The 21,797-nt window shown below is 36.2% G+C and overlaps 2 protein-coding genes across 3 annotated transcripts in view; one reads left to right on the top strand and one right to left on the bottom strand.

Moving 5' to 3' along the window:
• Window positions 1–21,797, bottom strand: part of UBAC2 (UBA domain containing 2) — a 190,279-nt gene that overhangs the window by 154,563 nt on the left and 13,919 nt on the right. For both annotated transcript variants that reach the window (XM_036249573.1, XM_036249572.1), the window contains exons 2-4: window positions 13,355–13,482; window positions 8,892–9,011; window positions 7,988–8,097 (exon numbers count right to left, since the gene is read on the bottom strand). In XM_036249573.1, the coding sequence (XP_036105466.1) occupies window positions 7,988–8,097; window positions 8,892–9,011; window positions 13,355–13,482 (358 nt within the window). The remainder of the gene's footprint in view (window positions 1–7,987; window positions 8,098–8,891; window positions 9,012–13,354; window positions 13,483–21,797) is intronic.
• GPR18 (G protein-coupled receptor 18) lies at window positions 1,436–6,231 on the top strand. The gene is made up of 2 exons (XM_036249578.1): window positions 1,436–1,631; window positions 4,335–6,231. Exon 2 carries the CDS (start codon window positions 4,369–4,371, stop codon window positions 5,362–5,364), a length of 996 nt encoding a protein of 331 aa, XP_036105471.1. The 5' UTR covers window positions 1,436–1,631; window positions 4,335–4,368; the 3' UTR covers window positions 5,365–6,231.

The raw sequence follows: 21,797 nt of genomic DNA, 5'->3' as shown, positions 1-21,797 counted from the left end.
ATAAATACTTAATTTCAGAAACCTTGTCACAGGCTATATGAAATTAAGGCAATGAAAAGACTGGATCAACAGATAAAACGTTCCTATTTCCAGCTGAAATATCGCTCCTACACTGCATATGAAATATAACTCCATGTATAAAATACTCATTAATGTAATTCAGCAATGAATAGATACTGTCTATTCATTGTGACTAAATCAATGTGATCACGAGAAGTTATTACAGCAGCTAGGGCAGAAATAGGGGGAACTCAGCACCTGAAGAAGCTGGGCCTTGTGTGCTGAGTTCTTCAGCGACTCATGGCCTTCTTCTCTGGGCCTCGAATCATTAACTACACAAGAAATAGTTGCTTTGGTTGTTACCCACACTTCTAAACCCCATTATTCTGGCAGGCTATCATAATCAAAAGTAATCACCAAAGGCAAGGATTTAAATAACTTTAATAAGTCAAAGACTTACTATGGTTTTGTCTGAGGAAAAAAGGGCTTTCAAACTCTTAAATTCAAAAAACAGTTCATTTCAGTTCATGTACCTTTTAAAAGTTAACAAGTTGTGCATAACCAAATATAAAGATAATTAAAATTTTAGGAAAATCAAATGAGATTATTTTGTTTTTTTAAGAAAAGAGAAAGTAAAAAATTTAATATAACTAGGCAGGCAATGATTCGGGTTGCTCACTTCCCTTTCCGTTGGTTTCATTTCCCTGCTTAGGTTAAAATACTCCTAACATGTAAATTATTCCACTAGAGACTGCCAGAGTCCTTTCTTAGCAATCTACAGGGATGTTTATACAAAAGAAATTATTTCTAGACTTCCACACGACAGAAAAGACATATAAAACACTGGGAACTGAAAAATTAAAGCAAACTGAAGTACACATATATATGCAAAGCAGAAGCAAATAACTGAGGATTCTAATTTTAACAATTTAAAAATGTTTCAACAGCAAAATGTGGATCTTCTATGATTTTAGGAGTTTTGTAGCAAAGAGTTAACTCTGTTTAGGAGTACCTAAATGCCAGATATTATGTTAAACTCTTGGGATTTTTCTGGTTTCAAGTCTTCATAATCTTAACAAATGGGTATTATATCTATTTTAACTATATAGAAACTAAGTAGGAACAAAAGCTCAGAGTGGCTGGGTAACTTGACAAAGTCACACAGCTTAGAAAATAAAGAAGCTATACTATGAATCCCATTCTAGTCAACATCAAATCTCATACTCTTTCAATCAATGATGCAGACTTGAAGCATCACAGTAAAAAAAATTGAAGATATTTTCCCTTTTTTGTATGATTCTCTTAAATACATGGCATCATTTCAAGGGAAGCTTATGCTGAGCATAACTTCATAAACAAATCATTTGTGAAAGAGAAAAACCACATCCAGTCAGAAGCTGAAAAAACCTTATTACAGAGTACTTCCTGAAAGAGACAAAGCAGCAGCAAGTACCAACTCCTATACTAAGAATTATCTTTGAGACAACGTTTTAAAGGAACAGAAGATCTTAAAACAAAGAAATATATCATTTCTTAAACATACCATTTCCAGAAAGAGAAGCAACCTCTTTTACAGAACTGGGTATACCGAAAAATGTTCCTCTCTAATACAGCCTTTTGATGGACATGAGGTAAGTCGAATTTAATTAACTTCATCACAGATTATCGGCAGTAATCCTGTACCTACTAAATTTAAAAATCATTGTTTTATTATTATTTTTTTAATCCTCACCTGAGGATATTTTTTCCATTTTTTGTACAGATAGAGTGGGAGGGAGAGAGAGGAAGGGAGAGAGAGAGAGAAACATCGACGTGAAGGGACACATCGAGTGGCTGCCACCCGCACGACCAACCAGGGCCGGGGACAAACTGCAACCGAGGTACGTGCCCTCAGCGGGAACCGAACCCGGGTCTCTCCGGACCGCAGGCCGATGCTCTAACCGCTGAACCAAACTGGCCAGGGCCATTGTTTTATTTTAATAATACATTACTGACACCATGGTGGTGAAGACCCTTGAAATGAATTACACTGTCACCTTCTCGCATTAGTAATATGATTTTTCACTTATTTTCAACATTGTTTTACTTTGATAGTAAATGTAATTTTGTTCAACTTAAGGAAAATATAGATATGATAAATCATAAGCATATTTAAGAGTCATCACTTGGTTTCAATTACTATGTTTCACAAAATGTATTTTAAGGCTTTTAAGAAAAGAAAGCCTATTAATAATCAAGGAATTGAAAGCTTTTAAAATGCTGACTTGAAACCCAATCACTTTTCAGTATTTATTCAAAAATGTATGTGTGTGTGCAGAGCACAACCTATACTGGCAATGCCTTTAAAACACATGCATCATGAGCAAATGAATACAAATGTTGGTAACATACAAGCAGTCTGAGGCCAAATGGATAGGGGGAGTACTTAAAAATGGTTTGTAAATACAGAATTTATGTGACAAAATTTGGGGAGGAGGATGGGTGAAGGGAGTCCTGATATAGTATTAAAAAAGAAGAAAAAAGGATTAAAAATTTCATTTATATTATAACTGCTACTACTTAAAAATTCACTGAGAGTTAAAAATAAGTCAAAACTCCAAAATTATTCTCCTTTGTATAATACTAAAGATTTAGTTTTTCTATGTAGTACTTTTCTCACTCGATAGAAATTAATATTCTACTCACATCAATATTTGGACATTTTAATTGAAACAGGCTTTTAAATATATTAGAAATCTATTCCAAAATCATATTTAACCTAAATATTTGGCAAACTAGCTATAATCAGGAAGGAAGGAAGGAAGGAAAGAAGGTGGAAAGAAGAGAAGGAGGGCAGGGGAAAAACATACTCATATCTCGTGTTTGTCCATAACAAGTATTCAAATTATTTTTAAATTATCAACAGCCCATGATGCCACTGACCAGACTGCTAACCTCCCCAACAGGGCTAAATTAGAGACACCTCCACTCTGCAAAGTGACATTTTTGAAGGAAACTGTTCTTACACCTCCATATTTCAAGGGGATGCCACAAAGTTCCATTTCTTTGTAGCAACTCTATTTTTAAAATCACTGGTGTTAGCAATGCATCATGGGTGACGGAAGTTTCACTGAGGGGGATGAATGGTATATACAATCACTGAACTCCTTTCCATTAGAAATGAACTATTTTTTGGTGATGGGAATTAGTTTTTGCATACACATAAAGTTACTGAGTGATGTCTTACTAATAACCACTTGTGTTTGATATTCCTTTTTAAAATTTAGTTTGACAAATAATACTTAAGCTTCTGTATCTAGGTACAGTGAGGACATGAAAATTACTATACAATACTAACAATATCTAATTCTCAAGGTGTTGTTTTCTGTGCACCACTGCAGCAGTGAGATCTGCTTCTAGGATGCTGGTAAACACCATCTGGAAGACTCAGCTTTAGGCACCCCCAACAGTGCAATAGAAACAGTGCTCATCTATTGTTCTAAGAGTCAAGTTCTTAATCTGTAAACCATGGCACAAGACACTGCTGTTTCTAGGCCTACAATAATTTAGAGAGAACATAATACTATGAAGAAGTATTTACCACTTAAAAAAAATGTAATGGCCAGCTAAGCAAGTCTTTATTGACAATCTAGAGAGTAGTTTCTGAGGGTCACCTCAGCAAAGTTTTCTTCCTTCACTCATCTGTTAATCAGGTAAATATTTACTTTTTGAACACCTACAATTTACTTAACAGGTGATGGGATATACCAGTGAAAAGGGAAAGTTCCTGATCTCAAATGAGAATTACTGTGAATATTCAGTAGTTAATATTATATGGCTCCTTTATTAGTTTTCTAATATATATTTTATACATAAAATTATATTTAATGAGTAAAAATTTATTCTTTGATATCAGTAATATGGGTTACAAAATATTTAAACAGAATAAAGATGATAAAAAGTGGTAAACTATATTGTAAGATTCAAAATTCAGAATGGCCTTTCCCCAATTAGTCCCAATCAAAGAACGCTTGCTATAGAAACAATAGCTATCCAATATCACATTATAGTAAAACAAATCATAAAGGTTATTCTTTGGAGAAGAGAGGTGGGCAGGGAGCGAGAAGATGAATAAATCTGCCAGTACTTTATGACACACCATACCACTTTAATTGGTTAGTACAGACTAACAATAATACCTAGGAAATTTATTAATAAATACTAAGACACATATATTAACTGTACAATATAAAGTACTCTCAAAATTAAAATCCACTGCATGCCAAGTATGAGAATGTTAAACATTTATTCTTCAGCAAAGGGTTTTAATCCTAATCTTCTCAACTGTCTTGCAGTTCCTAAGTGTCATGCCCACCAACAAACTATAAGATGACCACCTCTCACAATCAAGCTCAACCTGACTCTTCTAACAGCTCATATCCAGATGAATACAAAATTGCAGCCCTTGTCTTCTACAGCTGCATCTTCATAATTGGATTATTTGTAAATGTCACTGCCTTATGGGTTTTCAGTTGTACAACCAAGAAGAGAACCACTGTAACCATCTATATGATGAATGTGGCATTACTAGACCTAATATTTATAATGAGCTTACCTTTTCGAATGTTTTATTATGCAAAAGGTGAATGGCCATTTGGAGAGTACTTCTGCCAGATTCTTGGGGCACTCACAGTGTTTTATCCAAGTATTGCTCTATGGCTTCTTGCTTTTATTAGTGTTGACAGGTATATGGCTATTGTGCAGCCAAAATATGCCAAAGAACTTAAAAAAACACGCAAAGCTATGCTAGCATGTGTGGGAGTCTGGATAATGACCCTAATAACCACCGTCCCACTCCTACTGCTCTATGAAGACCCCGATAAAACCTCCACTCTTGCCACCTGCCTGAAGATTTCTGACATCATCCACTTAAAAGCTACTAACATATTGAACTTCACTCGACTAATATTTTTCTTCTTGACTCCTTTGTTCATCATGATTGGGAGCTACTTGGTCATTATTCATAGTCTCCTTCATGGTAGAACATCTAAGCTGAAACCAAAAGTCAAGGAGAAGTCTATAAGAATCATCATCACACTCCTGGTACAGGTGCTCGTCTGCTTTATGCCTTATCATATCTGTTTTGCTGTCCTGATGTTGAATGGGGATGAGAACAGTTACAATCCCTGGGGAGCCTTTACCACCTTCCTCATGAACCTCAGTTCCTGTCTGGATGTGATTCTCTACTACATTGTTTCAAAACAATTTCAGGCTCGAGTCATTAGTGTCATGCTATACCGCAATTACCTTCGGAGTGTGCGCAGAAAAAGCTTCCGATCAGGTAGTTTACGGTCACTGAGCAATATAAACAGTGAAATGTTATGAATAAGTTTTTTGTCTTCAATCTCCTTAAATTAACTTTACTAATTACCCTATAGTCAGGGCTATTTTGTATATTATCAAGTTCCTTCTTTCCTGGAAAAAAAATAAAAACTTTAAAAACTCTTTTGTGGGAACTTACGGCAACATAATTTTTTTTAAATCTTCACCTGAGGATATTTTTCTATTTATTGTCAGATAGAGTGGGAGGGAAAGAGAGAGAAACATCGATGTGAAAGAGACATATTGACTGGTTGCCTCCCACGCGACCCTGACCAGGCTACATGCCCGACCAGGCTACATGTGACTCTTTGGGTCCTTGGGCCGACGCTCTAACCACTGGGCAAAATTGGCCATGGCTGGAGCGATCTTTTAATGTGAAAACCTAATGGTTACTTTTTCTGAATATGACTCTACAAAGATCAGGAAAGTAATAGGGGCTGAAAACTGAGACTTGGGAAACAAACAACAGATGTTAACTATAGCTGAAGTAATGGGAGTGGACAAGATAGCCCAAAGAAAGCACTTGAAATAAGCTTGAGAAAGGAGTGGTAGACAGTAAATAAGGTCAAAAAGAACCAGGAGAAAATAGTGTGCTAGGACTCACGGGGACAGGTTATTTCATGAAATAATGGGAGGTCAAAAGTATTTAATGTACTATTGAAAGGTCAAATTAAGACAACTGAAAATAAGCCACTGGCTTTAAAAATTAGATGGATACTGGTGAGATTTATAAGAGAAGTTGCAAGAGTGGTAAGGTTAAAAAAAAGAGAGAGAGAATTAAATAGGAAGTGAAGAATTATAAAGAGAGCAGATATATTTGGCATTGATGGACAAAAGTAACGTGAAAAACACTGAAAATTATAAAGCATGTTGACCAAAAAAAAAATAAAATAAAATAGGAAGTAGGTTCCTCTCTTGAGTTTTTTGAAGCTTTGCTGTCATCAAATAAAAGATAATTTACAAAATGCAAAGTTTCTTTATTGAAGATTTACGTTCTAAGACGTCTGTTTGAAAAAGCTTCAAGATTCTAAAAAGCCATGCTCTCATTTTTCATGATTTGAAAAGAAAAAAAAAATACACTCTTCATTCAGGGATGGCTGAATTAACATTTATATTGTCTTTCAAAGGATCCTATAACTTTTAAATTTACTTAAGTTTGCAACTCTTATTATGAATTAAGATTTAAATAGGTAAATGCCTTCCTGCTTTAAGAATAAAAAAAAAGTATTCCCAACTTCAAAACTGAACCAATCCTTCTCATATGTACCTGCTAAAAGGATTCCATAAAGAAATACATGTCATTCATATGAAGAAATAACTGTCACTCAACTCTTTGTGCAATAGAAAAAAAGGTTATCATACAAGAGGACAGTGTAAATAAGACTTAAAAGCTATGCCCAAAATTTATTCTAAGACAAATTCACATGACACTTATATACTGTTCTATATAACTCAGTAGGTCTTTTAGAAAACTAAAAAGAACTGGTCTGGATGAGAAGTGTTAGAGAAAAACCAATGATTCAGTAATGCCACTGCTTTCCTGAATCAACATGAAATCATTCCTGATGGCTACACTATTTTCCACAATAGCAGAATAGTCGACTTGAACTTCTCAGTATCATTACAATCACAATCTGTGGATCTCAACAAAAACTGCATGGTAATTATGACACAGAATTTTGTCTCCAATTATTATTCAGAATCATACATTATTAAAACAGCTAAAGGTTGGCACTCATGCCAGCTACAAGTAAACCTCATAAAGGACAGCTACAGTGTAAATATTAACAAAGTAAATGTGAAAGCTACTAGATCACGAACTATATTTTTAAAATAGAGATCCAAAGTGAATTTGAATCAAAATACATACAATTGTCTAATAGTTCTCAAAAAACATGACATCAAAATTAATATAATGCTGAAGTTAGTACACACAGAATTTTAAATATCTGGTATTTTAATTCAAAGTATCTCTCAAACACAGTCTCTGATATTTAATTCAGAGATGCTTTAAGGTCACTTATATGTGCTAACAACTTTGCTCCTAGATATTAGATATTTCATAAACTAAAGCATGTTTTTTGTTTTGTTTTTAAAGAAAATCAACACAATATGAATGTATATACACTCTGAGTTAAGTTGGCCACTGCAGGTTGGCTAAAAATTGTACTTATATACTGACTTCATTTCATCTTTGGTGGAAGTATATAAACAATTATCAATTTTTAAAAGCATCATTCTTCAGAAGCTTAATTTCAGACAAATTAATTTATCTAATTTAATTAAACTTCATATTTTTGTGTTAAATTAGTTCACAGAATTACACAGACAAAATTTCACTATAAAATACACACATAAAATTAATTCTATCTTCAGTACCAGAACAGGAAATTCACTAAAAATTCCCTAAAATATGGGACTTCAAAGCTGAAAAAAAGGGTGTAAAACAAATTCTGTTTTAAGAACATAATGAAAATGTAAGTATACTCTGGAGTTTTTAATACATAAGATCAATTTTACTGTATTTAAAAGTTTAAAATATTATTTTACTGACTTTCATGTACAATAACACTTTAAATCAGATTTAATTAGTTATAAAATAAACTAATCTTTGAGAGCTACTTACAATCCAGAAGGCAAATTCCTGGATGTAGTGATACCAAAGGAATACCACACAGCTTCAACAAGGATGAAGTCAACCAACGCTGACAAAACCCAGGAACCCAGCAAAAAGGACTAAAAATAAAACAAAACATTATATAGAGGAGTCTTCTAAAAACAAACTTAACATTTTGCCCTTGCCGGTTTGGCTCAGCGGTTAGAGCGTTGGTTCTCAGACCAGAGGGTCTCCAGTTCAAATTCTAATCAAGGGCATGTACCTGTGTTGCAAGTTCAATCCCCAGCCCTGGGTTGGAGTCATATAGGAGGCAACCAAATGATGTGTCTCTCTCACATCTATGTTTCTCTCTCTTTCCCTCCCTCCCTTCCACTCTATCTATAAACATGAATGGAAAAATATCCTTGGGAAAGTAGTAACAATCCCTCCCCATTCAAAACAAAAATTAACTTAACATTTTTAAAATTAGAACCAATTTGTGTGTGTGTGTGTGTGTGTGTGTGTGTGTGTCTATGAATAAATTTTTCAAAATGAGAGAGTAGAGTTACATTAGTCAAATGCATTAACTGCCATAATTTCTAAGTAAAAATATTTATAGCATGATTTATTTTTAACAAGCAACAAAAAAACCATTAAGCAAAATAAGTGATTAGAATTTTATTAAAATCAACATACTAATTAAAATTATTATCTGATATTATTATCAATTATCATCATCATTATTTTATTATTAGTGGTTTAAATTTTAAAGTTTTATTTGTTTACTATCCATGTTTCAACTTAGATAGACGATCATGTTATTAAAAGATAACTGTTAATAATAACAAAATAAAACTTTAAATATAATAAAAAACAAAACAAAACAAATGTTTTTCTATAACCTAACAGCAAAGGGAAATACATAAAAACTTACTGCGAATTTTCTGCTTCCGTATCTTCTTTCAAATATCCTAAAATTATAAATAAGCAGACTACTGCAGAAAGTATCTTTCAAATCAAGGCAAATTATTCTTCCACATATCAGCCTCCAAATCTAGATGGGGATTTTAAAAAAAAACAATAAATAAGAGTAAGATCTGTTCAGATTGGTCCTTAACAAATGTATCATGTTTACTTTATACTGCTTATTTTTTAAACTCTAATTTAAGCAAAATAAGAGTCTCATGCTCTACCGACTGAGCTAGCCGGGCACTCCTTAATTTAAGCAAAATAATGCATATGGAAAAGAAAAACTACATACATGTTTTCCCTGAGAATGAGCTCAATTCTCTCATACTAAAATTCTTTTTGCTTTTTATAATAAGAAAATATATTCTCATTAAGACAACAGAAAATTTCCTGTAGAAAATTTTAAGATTCTGTTTAATACAATAAAACAAAAATTATATATGTGAGCTGAAATGAAAGGCTAACAAATGTTTGTTTTTATGCTACTAAATAAAACAGAGGTGTAACAGAAAAGCTATTTAGGAACAAACACAACAACATCCATTTCTAAGCTCCATTTTTTTTTTCTTTAAAGTTTTTTTTTTCTTTATTGATTTAGAGAGAGAGGAAGGGAGAGGGAGAGAAACATGGATGAGAGAGAACACTGACGGCCGGCCACCTCCTTCATGCCCCCCACTGGGGATCAGGCCCACAACCTGGGCATATGCCCTCACTGGGAATCGAACCAGCAACCTCTTGATGCATGGGTCAACGCTCAACCATTGAGCCACACCGGCTGGGCTCTAAGCTTAATTTTAATGATCAACCTATTTCATACCTACCAACCATTTACAAGACAAATTATGGCAATTGTTGCTAACTATTACATGGTTTAAAATTTTCTAATAATTTAACTTTTAGTTTGCCTAAATCCAATTTTCCTCATGTGAAAAACACATAAGGGGATATTCAAAAAAGAAAGAACTACTCAAAGGCCTATTCTGAGATTTCTTAAATATTTTCCAGAATTTTAAAAAAATATATTTTTACTGATTTTTTTCAAGAGAAAGGAAGGGAGAAAGAGATAGAAACATTGATATGAGAGAGAAACATCGACCGGCTGCCTCCTGCATGCCCCCTACTGGGGATCAAGCCCACAACCCAGGCATGTGCCCTGACCGGGAATCGAACCAGACCTCTCAGTCCATGGGACAACGCTCAATCCACTAAGCCACACCAGCTGAGCTATTTTCCAGATTTTTTAAAGATAATCCCAATGACATTTGCAAAACATTCTGATATTATTTCCCCTTCACAATTACCTTATAAGATAGGTACAACAAATATTAACCCTTTCCTTTTTTTTTTTGTATTGTTTTTATTTTGGTAAAATATACATAAAATAAAATTTATCATTTTAAGTATTTTTAAATGTATAATTCAGTGGCATTAAGAACATTCATAATGTTCCCCCATCACCACTATTTCCAGAACTTTCATCACCACAATTTCCAGAACTTTTCGTGATCCCAAGGAGAAACTCTGTATCCATTAAACAATAACTCCCCATTCTCCTCTCCCCTCAGCCCCTGGTAACAATTATTCCTCTTTATGTCTCTAAAAATCATACAATTTGTCCTTTTGTGTCTGACTTATTTATTTCACTTAGCATAATGTCTTCAAGGTTTATATTAAAGCATGTATTAGAACTTCATTACTTTTAATGGCTAAATAATATTCCACCATATGTTTACATTACATTTTTTAAATCCACTCATCTGTTAATGGGCATTTAGATTGCTTCTACCTTTTGGCTATTATGAATAATGCTGCTATGCACATTGGTAAAATTAACTCTATTTTAAAATAAAGAGAAAGATGCACAGAGAAAGTATTTTACTTGTTTAAGGTCATATGGCCTGTGTTATTGCCAATAGACATAATGACAGTAATACAAATGAGAATATAGACTATACCAACTGTCAAAACATTTCACTTCTGTCTCAGTTCGATATACTGAAGTATATCATCAGTATACTCCAAAATAGGAGGGCATTGGACTGATTTAGGGATGGCCAATAGAATTCATTTCATGTGTCAATGTAACTGAAATAGGGATGGCTGCCTATAAATCCGTGTTAAGGTCACACTTGCGTTCAAGGAGAAACAGCCCTATAATCAGTTAGCAATAATCATCATGGGCACACATATGGAACACAGGTGACATCTCTAAAGTAAATTTCTTTTCTCCCTCAGAAATTCCATGACTCCACACCAGAATCACATTGAAACTTTAGGCGAGCACATATGACCATATACATGATCAAATAAGACAATATACATGAGAGTGTTTTGTATACTATCTAGTGCTTGACAAATAAAAGATGATGATGACTGTCACCTTTGCAGAACCAAGAAGTGGAAACCATGAACAATAGCTCCAAGTCTTCTATTCCCCACATTTAAAACTATCAAAAAAAGTATTCTACTCAGGGCCAAGCCATGAGAACCACTAGAAAAACCTGAGGGATTAAGGAAATTAAGACTTTACGATTATTAAAACATAACAAATTTATAGAACCTCATTTGTTTTGTTATTTTCAGTTGATGACAAATAAAACTAGAAGCTACACTTCTAAATAATGTGTGTTTTGTAATTTGTTCTATGCTCAAAGACATAAAAACGTGTGACCTGGTATAAGAATAAATCACTGGGGCCCTGGCCAGTTTGGCTCAGCGGTTAGAGCGTTGGCCTGCGGTCCAGAGAGTCCCAGGTTCGGTTCCCATTAAGGGCACATACCTCAGTTGCAGTTTGTCCCCGGCCCCGGTTGAGTCGTGTGGGAGGCAGCCACTCGATGTGTCCCTCTCACATCGATGTTTCTCTCTCTCTCTCTCTCTCTCTATCTTCCTCTCTCTCCCTCCCACTCTACCTGAACAAAAAATGAGAAAAAAAAAAGGAATAAATCACTGGTTATTACCAAAAGGTGACTGCTCCCTTTGAAGATCAATTACTGACTTGGACTAAACAAAACTTTCCTTCTGCATTACAACCTGAAAAACATTAGAAGCAGGATCTCTGCCTTAAGTGTCAAAATTTGGGAGAGTCCATACTTGCAAAATAAAGCCTTTCACCAACTGCCTCTCCTGTCCTCATCTAATCTAATCTTGCTCTAGTCCCCAGCCATGCTTCCTATACAGTACTCTTAAGGGTTTGAAGTTCATATTGCTTCAGGAAGTAAAATGCCCTCTCTCTACTACTAATAAATTATCATCCCTCCTTCAAACCAAATGGAAAATTCATATCACTACAGCTCTCCAGGGCTATTCCATTCTATACTAGTCCCGACTTCTTTAACACCCCCTGAGGATTTAATGTACACTTATGTCTTATGTATGTATATGTATGGATTTCCTAAGACAAAACTAAAACTTCATATTTCTGTAGCTACTCTTATAAAAGCAAAGTAAGAGCTTCTTAGGAGATTCTAGCAGGAGTGTGGCTATTCACATCCCTGGACAGAAGAGTGGTTGTCTTCTGTATCTTCAGATAGATGCCCATAAAGTAGCATAGTGGAAGGGGATGCTTGCCTACTTAGCCAAATTAACCAAAGTAACCCCTCAAATCAGGAAGGTACCAACTCAGGGCCAGATGGCCCTTATAGCAGTGGTTTTCAGCCAGACTGTACAGCCAGATTGAGAACCACTGCATTATAGCAAGTGAAATAATACAGAAGCTATACTATATTCTGACAGAAAATGGTAGTTGGGATAAATAACTGAAAGACCTTCACAGGAACTTGGTAAAGCCAACCTGAGTGGTATTAATTACATCATTATGAGGAAAAGGGGGATTATTGTGCTTAAAATGGATAATTAAGTATTCAGCAAAGAAAAGGTGGCAGGCTTATACACCATAATTTGCACTAACACTCCAACTCACAGATAAGACCCAGCACCAGCATGTTCAATGAGAGCAGCCCATTTATCTTGAAAACCACAGAGTTCTGCTCTTCCCAGAACCAAAAACCCAAGAGAAATTTCCTACTTGGTTTAACCCCATTATAAAAATAATTCATAGATTCACAATCTGTTAGAGCTGAAAGAGCTTAGATCATCCAATCAATATTCAAACTGATGCAGGTTTTTGAAAATGTTAAGTATGCATACTAATCATTAAAAACATATTTAGCATTGTTTTTAATTCTCTTGAATTATAAATTGCATTTTCATGCATATAAAGTGAAACTGAAGCGAGACAGTGCTTTATTATAATCTGCTTTGCTGAAAACATCAGTAAATAAAACTAAAGAACTTGTTAATAGAATATTAATGATAAACAGTATTTCTTACAAATTTAGAGGCTTTGAGGGACTAAGAATAACAGAAAGAAAAGGCAAATCTATAAAATCTGCTTTCTCCCTTCCCAAAGGCCAGTGAAGCAGAGCTCACCTGAAAGTTGTCCTTGACTGCTTGGAGGTCATACAGGAAAAATCTCTGACAGTGTGGTAGGAGAAGGATCAGCAAAAGAGATAGGGCACTGGGGACCAGTAAAAGACTCTTAGATAGAGGTGCCTTGTCTGGAGGGAAAAAGGAAACCACTTTGAGAATGATTGTTCCTAAGATTTAAAAATAAACACATAAGTGAAAAGCAAGATAATTCATTTTTTAAAAAATTAAAATGAAGGTAAATGTCACAAACTTGGAAATTAGTTCTCATTAACATATATTTCAAAACATCTACCTGCAGAGGTAAGTGACCAAAGGTCACTGAAAAACAAGTGGCATTTATTGGCAGGGGCTTCACTGTCGGTTGGCTCCTATATGTGACCAAACCAAGTTTACAGCCAGTAACTCCCATAAAATAGCTTTCAGAACTCTTGGCATGCACAGATTCACATACATAAATACATTTTTAAAAATTTAAACATTGGTAAAAGTGCTAACATTAATGACTGCAGCAGCCTACTAAGATTTTCTACCCATGAGTATAACTGGAGCCCAAGTTTGTTCTCCATTTTAGAGCCTTGTCTAAATATTATGCAGCCTTCAAATTCAGCTCCACTTCCACTTCCCTCCATCTGTCTCAGTGAAGCATTTTTAGGCTGAGGGGCTTTTCCCCAACTCTGCACCCTTATTTCCAGGCACTATTTGAATACTCAGGGTTTTGTACCTGTTTTGCCTTCCCAACTATATTAAAGATTCCAAGTTTGTTCTCCATTTTAGAGCCTTGTCTAAATATTATGCAGCCTTCAAATTACAGCTCCACTTCCACTTCCCTCCATCTGTCTCAGGGAAGCATTTTTAGGCTGAGGGGCTTTTCCCCAACTCTGCACCCTTATTTCCAGGCACTATTTGAATACTCAGGGTTTTGTACCTGTTTTGCCTTCCCAACTATATTAAAGATTCCCTAAGAAAGACCACCGCACCTGCCTTCTCTTCTCTATGTTGGCAATAAAGCCTAGCGCAGCCCCTTGCACCTATGAAACGTTCAGATCATCAATAGGCAAGACCACAGAAAAGTATCACTGATGGATACCTTTTCAGATCATATGAGGTACACTTGAATAGTATTCACAAGAAATTCCCTAGGAGTGAATTACTAATTACAGTTGGTAATGTGGTTACTGAGCTTGTTTAAGTATATAAAAATAGCCCAACTGTTTCCTTTCTGGTAAGGTCTTGCAACATATAAATTGGAACCATTAGTAAAGTGGTTGCATACTGTTTTCATGACAGACACAGGCTTCAAGGAATCTAAAAGCTAACAGAACTCCCCATCCCCCAGATAAGGGAGCTCCCCATTACCTCAATAAGTACAGAAGAAGCAATAAGCATAACTCAAAAATATAGCAGAGCACTATGGCTATGAACTTAACCAACCTAAATTCTACGTTGAGCAGTTTCAGCTCTAGTTTTCCTCACCTGTTAAATGAAGATAAGAAAAGCTACCTCAAAAGCATCATGAGAAGTAAATAAAATAAAGAATGACTATAGGGAAAACTGCTTCTCCCACTGCAATCACACCACCCCAGGAGAACAGGTTTCTTTAAAAGGCAAGCTCCTTTATTGTTGTGACAGGACCAAAGATGGAATAGGTGATATAGGGGCAGCTGGAATCATGCTTCCTTCTTCAGCTTGGGCTTCCATGATGGACTTGTAAAATGGACTCCATCATTCATTGCTGCCTCTTCCAGGCCAGCTTCTGAGTAATTCAACATTACTGGAGAAAATCAAACAACTGAGCTGCAAGATTTCACGGTAGGTTCATTGTCTCAAATCTCAAACTGACACTCTCCACTGATCAACAGTTTTACTGCTTTTCTCTAGTAAGTCTACTCTCCAACTTATTTCACACATCTCATCCTCTCTCCTCAAACCTCCCTGCTCCACACTCCTAATGTGGCTTACATGTGACCACTGAATAAATGAATGACATGCTTTAGTATTCTCAGTCATTCTCTAAATTAATAAGCATCTACTCTTGACCATGCATTATCCTAGGCCCTGGGGTACAGCACTAAGTGATGGAAAAAGTCCCTCCCCTTTTGTGGTGCTTACAGTCTAGACAGGAGATGAAAGAACATACACAAACAAAGGTAAATATGTAGTATGTCAGATGGAAACAAATGTTATAGAAGAATCAAGCAGGGTAAAAAGTGTAACTATGTCATCCATCATAGATTTCCTGGTCTCTTTCAAGATACATGATATCTTTGTTTGCTACTGCAGCATCACTTAGTGGAAAACATAATGCTAGCAGGGAAAGAGGGGTGCTATTTTACATAGGGCGGTGAGAAGCCACTTCTAATAAGGTGTGACTTAAGTAGAGACCTGAAGAAGTAGGCCTTGAAGATATCTAGGGGAACAGTATTCCTGACAGAGGAAACAGCAAATACAGATGCTTTGAAACAGGAACATACTCAACATGATTAAAAAACTGTAAAACCACCCCTCTCCCCAACTCTATCTGAAGACAAAACAAAAATATCCTCGGGTAAGGACTAAAAAATAATAATAGTTTAAAAAAAAGGTAAGTAAGGTTAAATAAGATCAATAAAAGTGGGGCCCTAATCCACACACACAGAGGAAGGACCAGGTGAATGAATACACATGGAGAAAATGGCTATCTCCAGCTCAAGGAGAGAGGGGAAAAGACAAACTTGCCAAAACCTTGATCTTGAACTTCCAGCCTCCAGACCTGTGAGAAAATAAATTTCTGTTGTTTAAGCTGTCCCATCTGTGATATGTTATTATGGCAATCAGTAAGAACATAGAAGACTTGAAAAAGCAGTATCAATCAATTTGACCAGGTTGACATTTATAGAACACTCTATCCAACAACAGCAAATTACACTTTTTTTTCCCAAGTGCTTATGGAACATTCTCCACAGCAAACCATATTCTGAGCCATAAAACACACCTCGATAAATTTTTAAAAATTTAAATCATACAAAATATGTCCCTGATTACAAGAGAATTAAACTAGAAGTCAACGACAAGAAGATGAATGGAAAATTCACCAAATATCTTAAAATTAAACAACATACTTCTAAATAATATCCGGGTCAAAGAGGGAGTCACAGGGAAATTAGAAAATATATTAAATAGAATGCAAAGTGAAAATACAACCAACCAAAATCTGTGGGCTGTAAATAAAGCAGTTCTTAGAGGAAAATGTATAGCATTAAGTGCTTAAATAGGAAGAAAAATGGTCTCAAATGATGATGTATGCTACAGGCTTTTAAAAACTAGGAGCAAATTAAACCCTAAGAAAGCAGATGAAAAGAATAATTAAAATCAAAGCAAAAATCAATAAAATAGAAAACCAAAATATAACAGAAAAATCAATGAAACTAAAAGCCGATTCTTTGAGAGGATCAATTAATATTAATACACCACTAGCAGGTAATCAAGAAAAAGAAAAAGAAAAAATTACGAGTGTCAGGAATGAAGGAGGGGACATCACTATAGATCCCACAGGCATTAATAGGCTAACAAGAGTTTGCACAACATTGTGAAATGTACTTAATGTTACTGGACTGTACACTTAAAAATAGTTAGAATGGTAAATTTTATGCATGAACTTTTTATCACAAATAATTTTTAAAAGGATAGTAGGGGATATTGGAAACAACATTTTGCCCATAATTTGACAACTTAGATGAAACAAATTCCTTGAAAGACACAATCAACCACAGCTCACTCAAAAAGAAAGAGATAACTTGAATAATCCTCTATAGAAATGAAGAAATCGAACTCATAGTTAAAATTCTTCCAACAAAGAAAACTCCAGTCCTGATGGCTTCACTGAAGAATTCTACCAAGCATTTAAGAGAAAAAGAATACCAATTCTAGTCCTGGGTGGTTTGGCTCAGCAGTTAGAGCATCGGCCCATGGACCAATGAGTCACAGGTTCAATTCCGGTCAAGAACACATATCTTGGTTGCAATTCATCCCTGGCCCTGCTTGGGGTCGTGCAGGAGGCAGCCACTCGATGTGTCCCTAACACATCAATGTTTCTCTCTCTCTCTCTCTCCCCCTCCTTCCCTCCTACTCTATCTGAACAAAAATGGAAAAATATGCTCGGGTGAGGATAAAAAAAAAAAAGAATACCAATTCTACACAAACTCTTCCATCACACTTTCCAATTCATTTTGTGAAGCCAACAGTACATTGATAACAAAACCAGACAAAGACACTGAAAGGAAAACAACACACCAATATTTCAATCAAATATTAGCAAACTGAATTGAGCTATACATAGAAACATAATACATGACGACCAAAGAAAGTTTATACCAGAAATGTAAATAAAATCAATGTACTTCACTATATCAACAGAGTAAAGAAAAATGTACTGTATAATTCTATTCACACCCTGCACAAATATCTGCTTATTCTATGAAGCCAATTTTTGTCATGAGGCAAAACTGGTCACTTAATTAACTGTCCAGTCAATGATAGGCTATTGACTGTGTAGTCAATGACAGCCTACTCCTTTGATCTAATCTTATTAACACTAACCAACATTTGCTGAGCACTTTCCAAGTGCAAAATACCATACACAGTACTTTATATGTACTACCTTGCTCCTGACACTTATACCTCAGGGCCTTTACACCTGCTATTCCCTCTGAGACCCAAAATGTTCTTCCCACATCCAACTTATCCTGATCATTCAGTCCGCATTTCTTTTTTTATTTTTTATCCTTACCCAAGGATATTTTTCCATTGATTTTAAGATAGAGTGGAAGGAGGGAGGGGGAAAGAGAGAGAAACATCAATGTGAGAGAGACACATTGGTTGCCTCCCCCATGACCTTGACCAGGGCTGGGGATTGAACCTGCAACCCAGGTATGTGCCCTTGGCCGGGAATTGAACCCATGACCCTTTAGTCCATAGGCCTATGCTCTAACCACTGAGCAAACCCGGCCAGGAGCAGTCTAATAACATCTCAGAGTGGCTTCTTTTTTTTTTTTTTATCCTCACCTGAGAACATTTTTCCATCTTTGTTCAGACAGAGAAAGAAACAAAGAGAGAGAGAAAAACATCGAGGCAAAAGGGACACATTGAGTGGCTGCCTCCTGCACGACCCCAACCAGGGCTGGGGATCACAACCTAGGTACATGCCCTTGACCGGAATTGAACCTGTGACTCATTAGTCTGGGGGCCAACGCTCTAATCGCTGAGCCAAACTGGCCAAGGCCTGAGAGTGGCTTTTACTCAGCATTTTTCACTATTGAAATTATTCTGTTTATTTCTTTGTCTCCCTTATCAGAATGTAAACTCTCCGAAGGTAGGGTCCTTGTTTGTCTAGCTTACTATTATATTCCCATACCCAGATCAGCACCTGGCACACAGTACTGTTTTAGTAAGTATTTGGTGAGCAAATGAATTACGTGAGATAGACACTACCTCTCCAAATTTGTACATATGAAAAACTACAACTCAAAGAGTAAGTTACCTGTCCATGATCACAAAATGTCTTAGCCTGGGTTCCACTGAAATGAAAAGGTAAGACAAAGGCTTGGATACAGGTAGTTTATTTTGGAATGTGATCCCAGGAAGCAGAAGTGAAGGACACAGGAGTGAAACAGGGAAGGTCAATACAAGGATTCATCAGCAGCTGGCTACCACTATGAGTAATAGATGTTTTTGACAAGTGCTTTATCCCACAGGATTTTCTGAGAAGGCTTTGAAAGTACTCTCAGAACTATCACCCAGGGAAGAAACAGGAAAGCAATTTCATTCATCATCCCTCAATAATCCAGATTGGCCATAGAAAAGAAGCCCCATGGGAGGAAAAGATATATAAGCTTTACAAAACCGGACCTGTTTACACCAAACAAGACTGGAGAAATAGATAAAGTAAGAGGTGAGGCTGAGCACGCCAAAATGCTGTCTGAAGTAATGGTGAGGAAATGGCAAAAACATGTTCAAACCCTAAAAATATGACCACGGATCAAACTGCTTCTTATGCTGCATTGCCATAGAACTCCAGAGTCCAAAGGGATTTTCATCTATGTGGCGGGTTGTTTTTTTTTTAATCCTCACCCAAGGACATTTTTTCATTTTTTGTTCAGATAGAGCGGGAGGGAGAGAAAGGAAGAGAGAGAGACAAACATCTACGTGAAAGTCACACATTGAGTAGCTGCCACCCGCACAACCCAACCAGGGCCAGGGACAAACTGCAACCTGTACATGCCCCCAGCGGGAACCGAACCCAGGTCTCTCTGGACTGCAGGCAGACACTCTAACTGCTGAGCCAAACTGGCCAGGGCTACATGGTGGGTTTTAAGTGAAAGACATATATAGTCACAAACAGCAATAACAGAATCAAAGTGGTGCCCTGTGTAACAACAATAAATGCAATTGTGAATAGGGATATAAAAAGACTGCAGTCTTGGAGGGTGCAACACAGAGTGATAGGTATCTACTAAATGCAGAACTGATCAAAGTTTTTAAATATATATAAAATCTCTGCTCAAAAAACCCGTGTCTAGGAATTTAGCCCAAAGTAATTATCATGGACGAGCACAAAATTTTTGCTATAAAAATGCTCATCACCGCATTGTTTATGATCAGGAAGAAGGCTAGAAACAACATGAATGTCCAATAGAAAAATGGGTAAATTATGTTCAATCCATAAAATAAAATAATATTCAATTTTAAGAAGTAGGTTGTAGACATATATTTCATGTCTTGGGAAGATGTTTCTAAATATTAAGTGCAAAATATTTCTAGTATACAATTAAGTATTGTTGTGTTAGCTGTTGTCATTTTTTTAATTTCACAATCTAAGGGAAAAGAGGTCAGAACCCCTAACTAAATAGTCAGGTACTGCATGTATTTATTTATTTATTTATTTATTTATTTATTTATTTATTTATTTATTTATTTATTTATTTATTTATTTATATTCTCACCCGAGGACATTTTTCCATTTTTTGTTCAGATAGAGTGGGAGGGAGAGAGAGAAAGAGAGACAGAGAGAAACATCCACGTGAAAGGGACACATCGAGTGGCTGCTACCCACATGACCAGCCAAGGCCGGGGACAAACTGCAACCGAGGTATGCGCCCTTAGCGGGAACCGAACCCGGGTCTCTCTGTACCACAGGCTGACGCTCTAACCGCTGGGCAAAACCGGCCAGGGTGGTACTGCATGTTTAAAAAATTTTTGCAGCACAGTGGCTGAAAAATCGCTGTAGTAAATAAATAAATAAAATGTTACATATTTTAAAAACAGTATATAAATTCCTGGGTTTTTAAAAGGCATTTATTCAAATATTGACTGATAGCCCTGGCTGGTTTGGCTCAGCAGTTAGAGAATTGGCCCTCAGACCAATGAGTCTTGGGTTCAATTCCAATCAAGGGCAAGTACCTTGGCTGGGGTCATGCAGGAAGCAACCAGTTGATGTGTCTCTTTCACATCAGTCTCTCTCTCTCTCTCCCTCCCTCTCTCTCTCTCTCTCACTCTTTTTCGCCCTCTCTCCTTCCCTCCCACTCTATCTGAAGATAAATAGAAAAACATCCTCGGGTGAGGATTTAAAAAATAAAACATAATAAATTGGCTGATAATCTCTGAATGATCTGTTCAAAGAAGATTTTAATTTTTTTTTTATCCTCACCCGAGGACATTTTTCCGTTTTTTTTGTTCAGATAGAGCGGGAGGGAGACAGAGGAGGAGGAGAGAGAGAGAAACATCGACATGAAAGGGACACATTGAGTGGCTGCCACCCGCACGACCCAACCAGGGCTGGGGATAAACTGCAACTGAGGTACATGCCCTTAGCGGGAACCGAACCCAGGTCTCTCTGGACTGCAGGCCAACTCTCCAACCGCTGAGCTAACCTGGCCAGGGCAGATTGTAATTTTTTTGTAAAAATCTTTTTTAAGAATTAGAAAAATAAGTTTTGGTTGACTGCTTACTAACTTTTTACTAGTAAAATGTTTCACTAAAGCCTTATGCGCTGAAATAAGGCAAGTCACCAGCAATCTTCTGGCCTCTCTGTGAGTGGAACCAGGAAGTGGTTCATGCATGAAGAACCTAAGCAGTGATCAAATGAAAGGTTAAAAAAAAAGTCACTTGTCTGTAACAGATCCTTCTATCTTAGGGATGTTACTAATTTTGACAATAACAGACAATACATTAATCTAAAAGTAAAAATGCAAAACATATATGGCAAAGATAACATAAAACACCATAATTTAAGATGTTTCCTTTGGGTCATTCTCCTCTTTGGTATGGCCAAAGTACACAGCCACCTCTGTGGCAATGAATAGCAATCAGGCTTTGGTGACTGTGTATTATCCTAAAATAATTATTACAGTATTTGTTGATCACTTTATGCCAAGACTGTGCTAAAAAAAGCACTTTCTGTGTAATACCA

Source organism: Molossus molossus, unplaced genomic scaffold, assembly GCF_014108415.1.
Source record: "Molossus molossus isolate mMolMol1 unplaced genomic scaffold, mMolMol1.p scaffold_m16_p_9, whole genome shotgun sequence".
Lineage (NCBI taxonomy): Eukaryota > Metazoa > Chordata > Mammalia > Chiroptera > Molossidae > Molossus > Molossus molossus.
The sequence above is the reverse complement of the archived record's forward strand: the minus strand, read 5'-3'. Positions and strand labels throughout refer to the sequence as shown.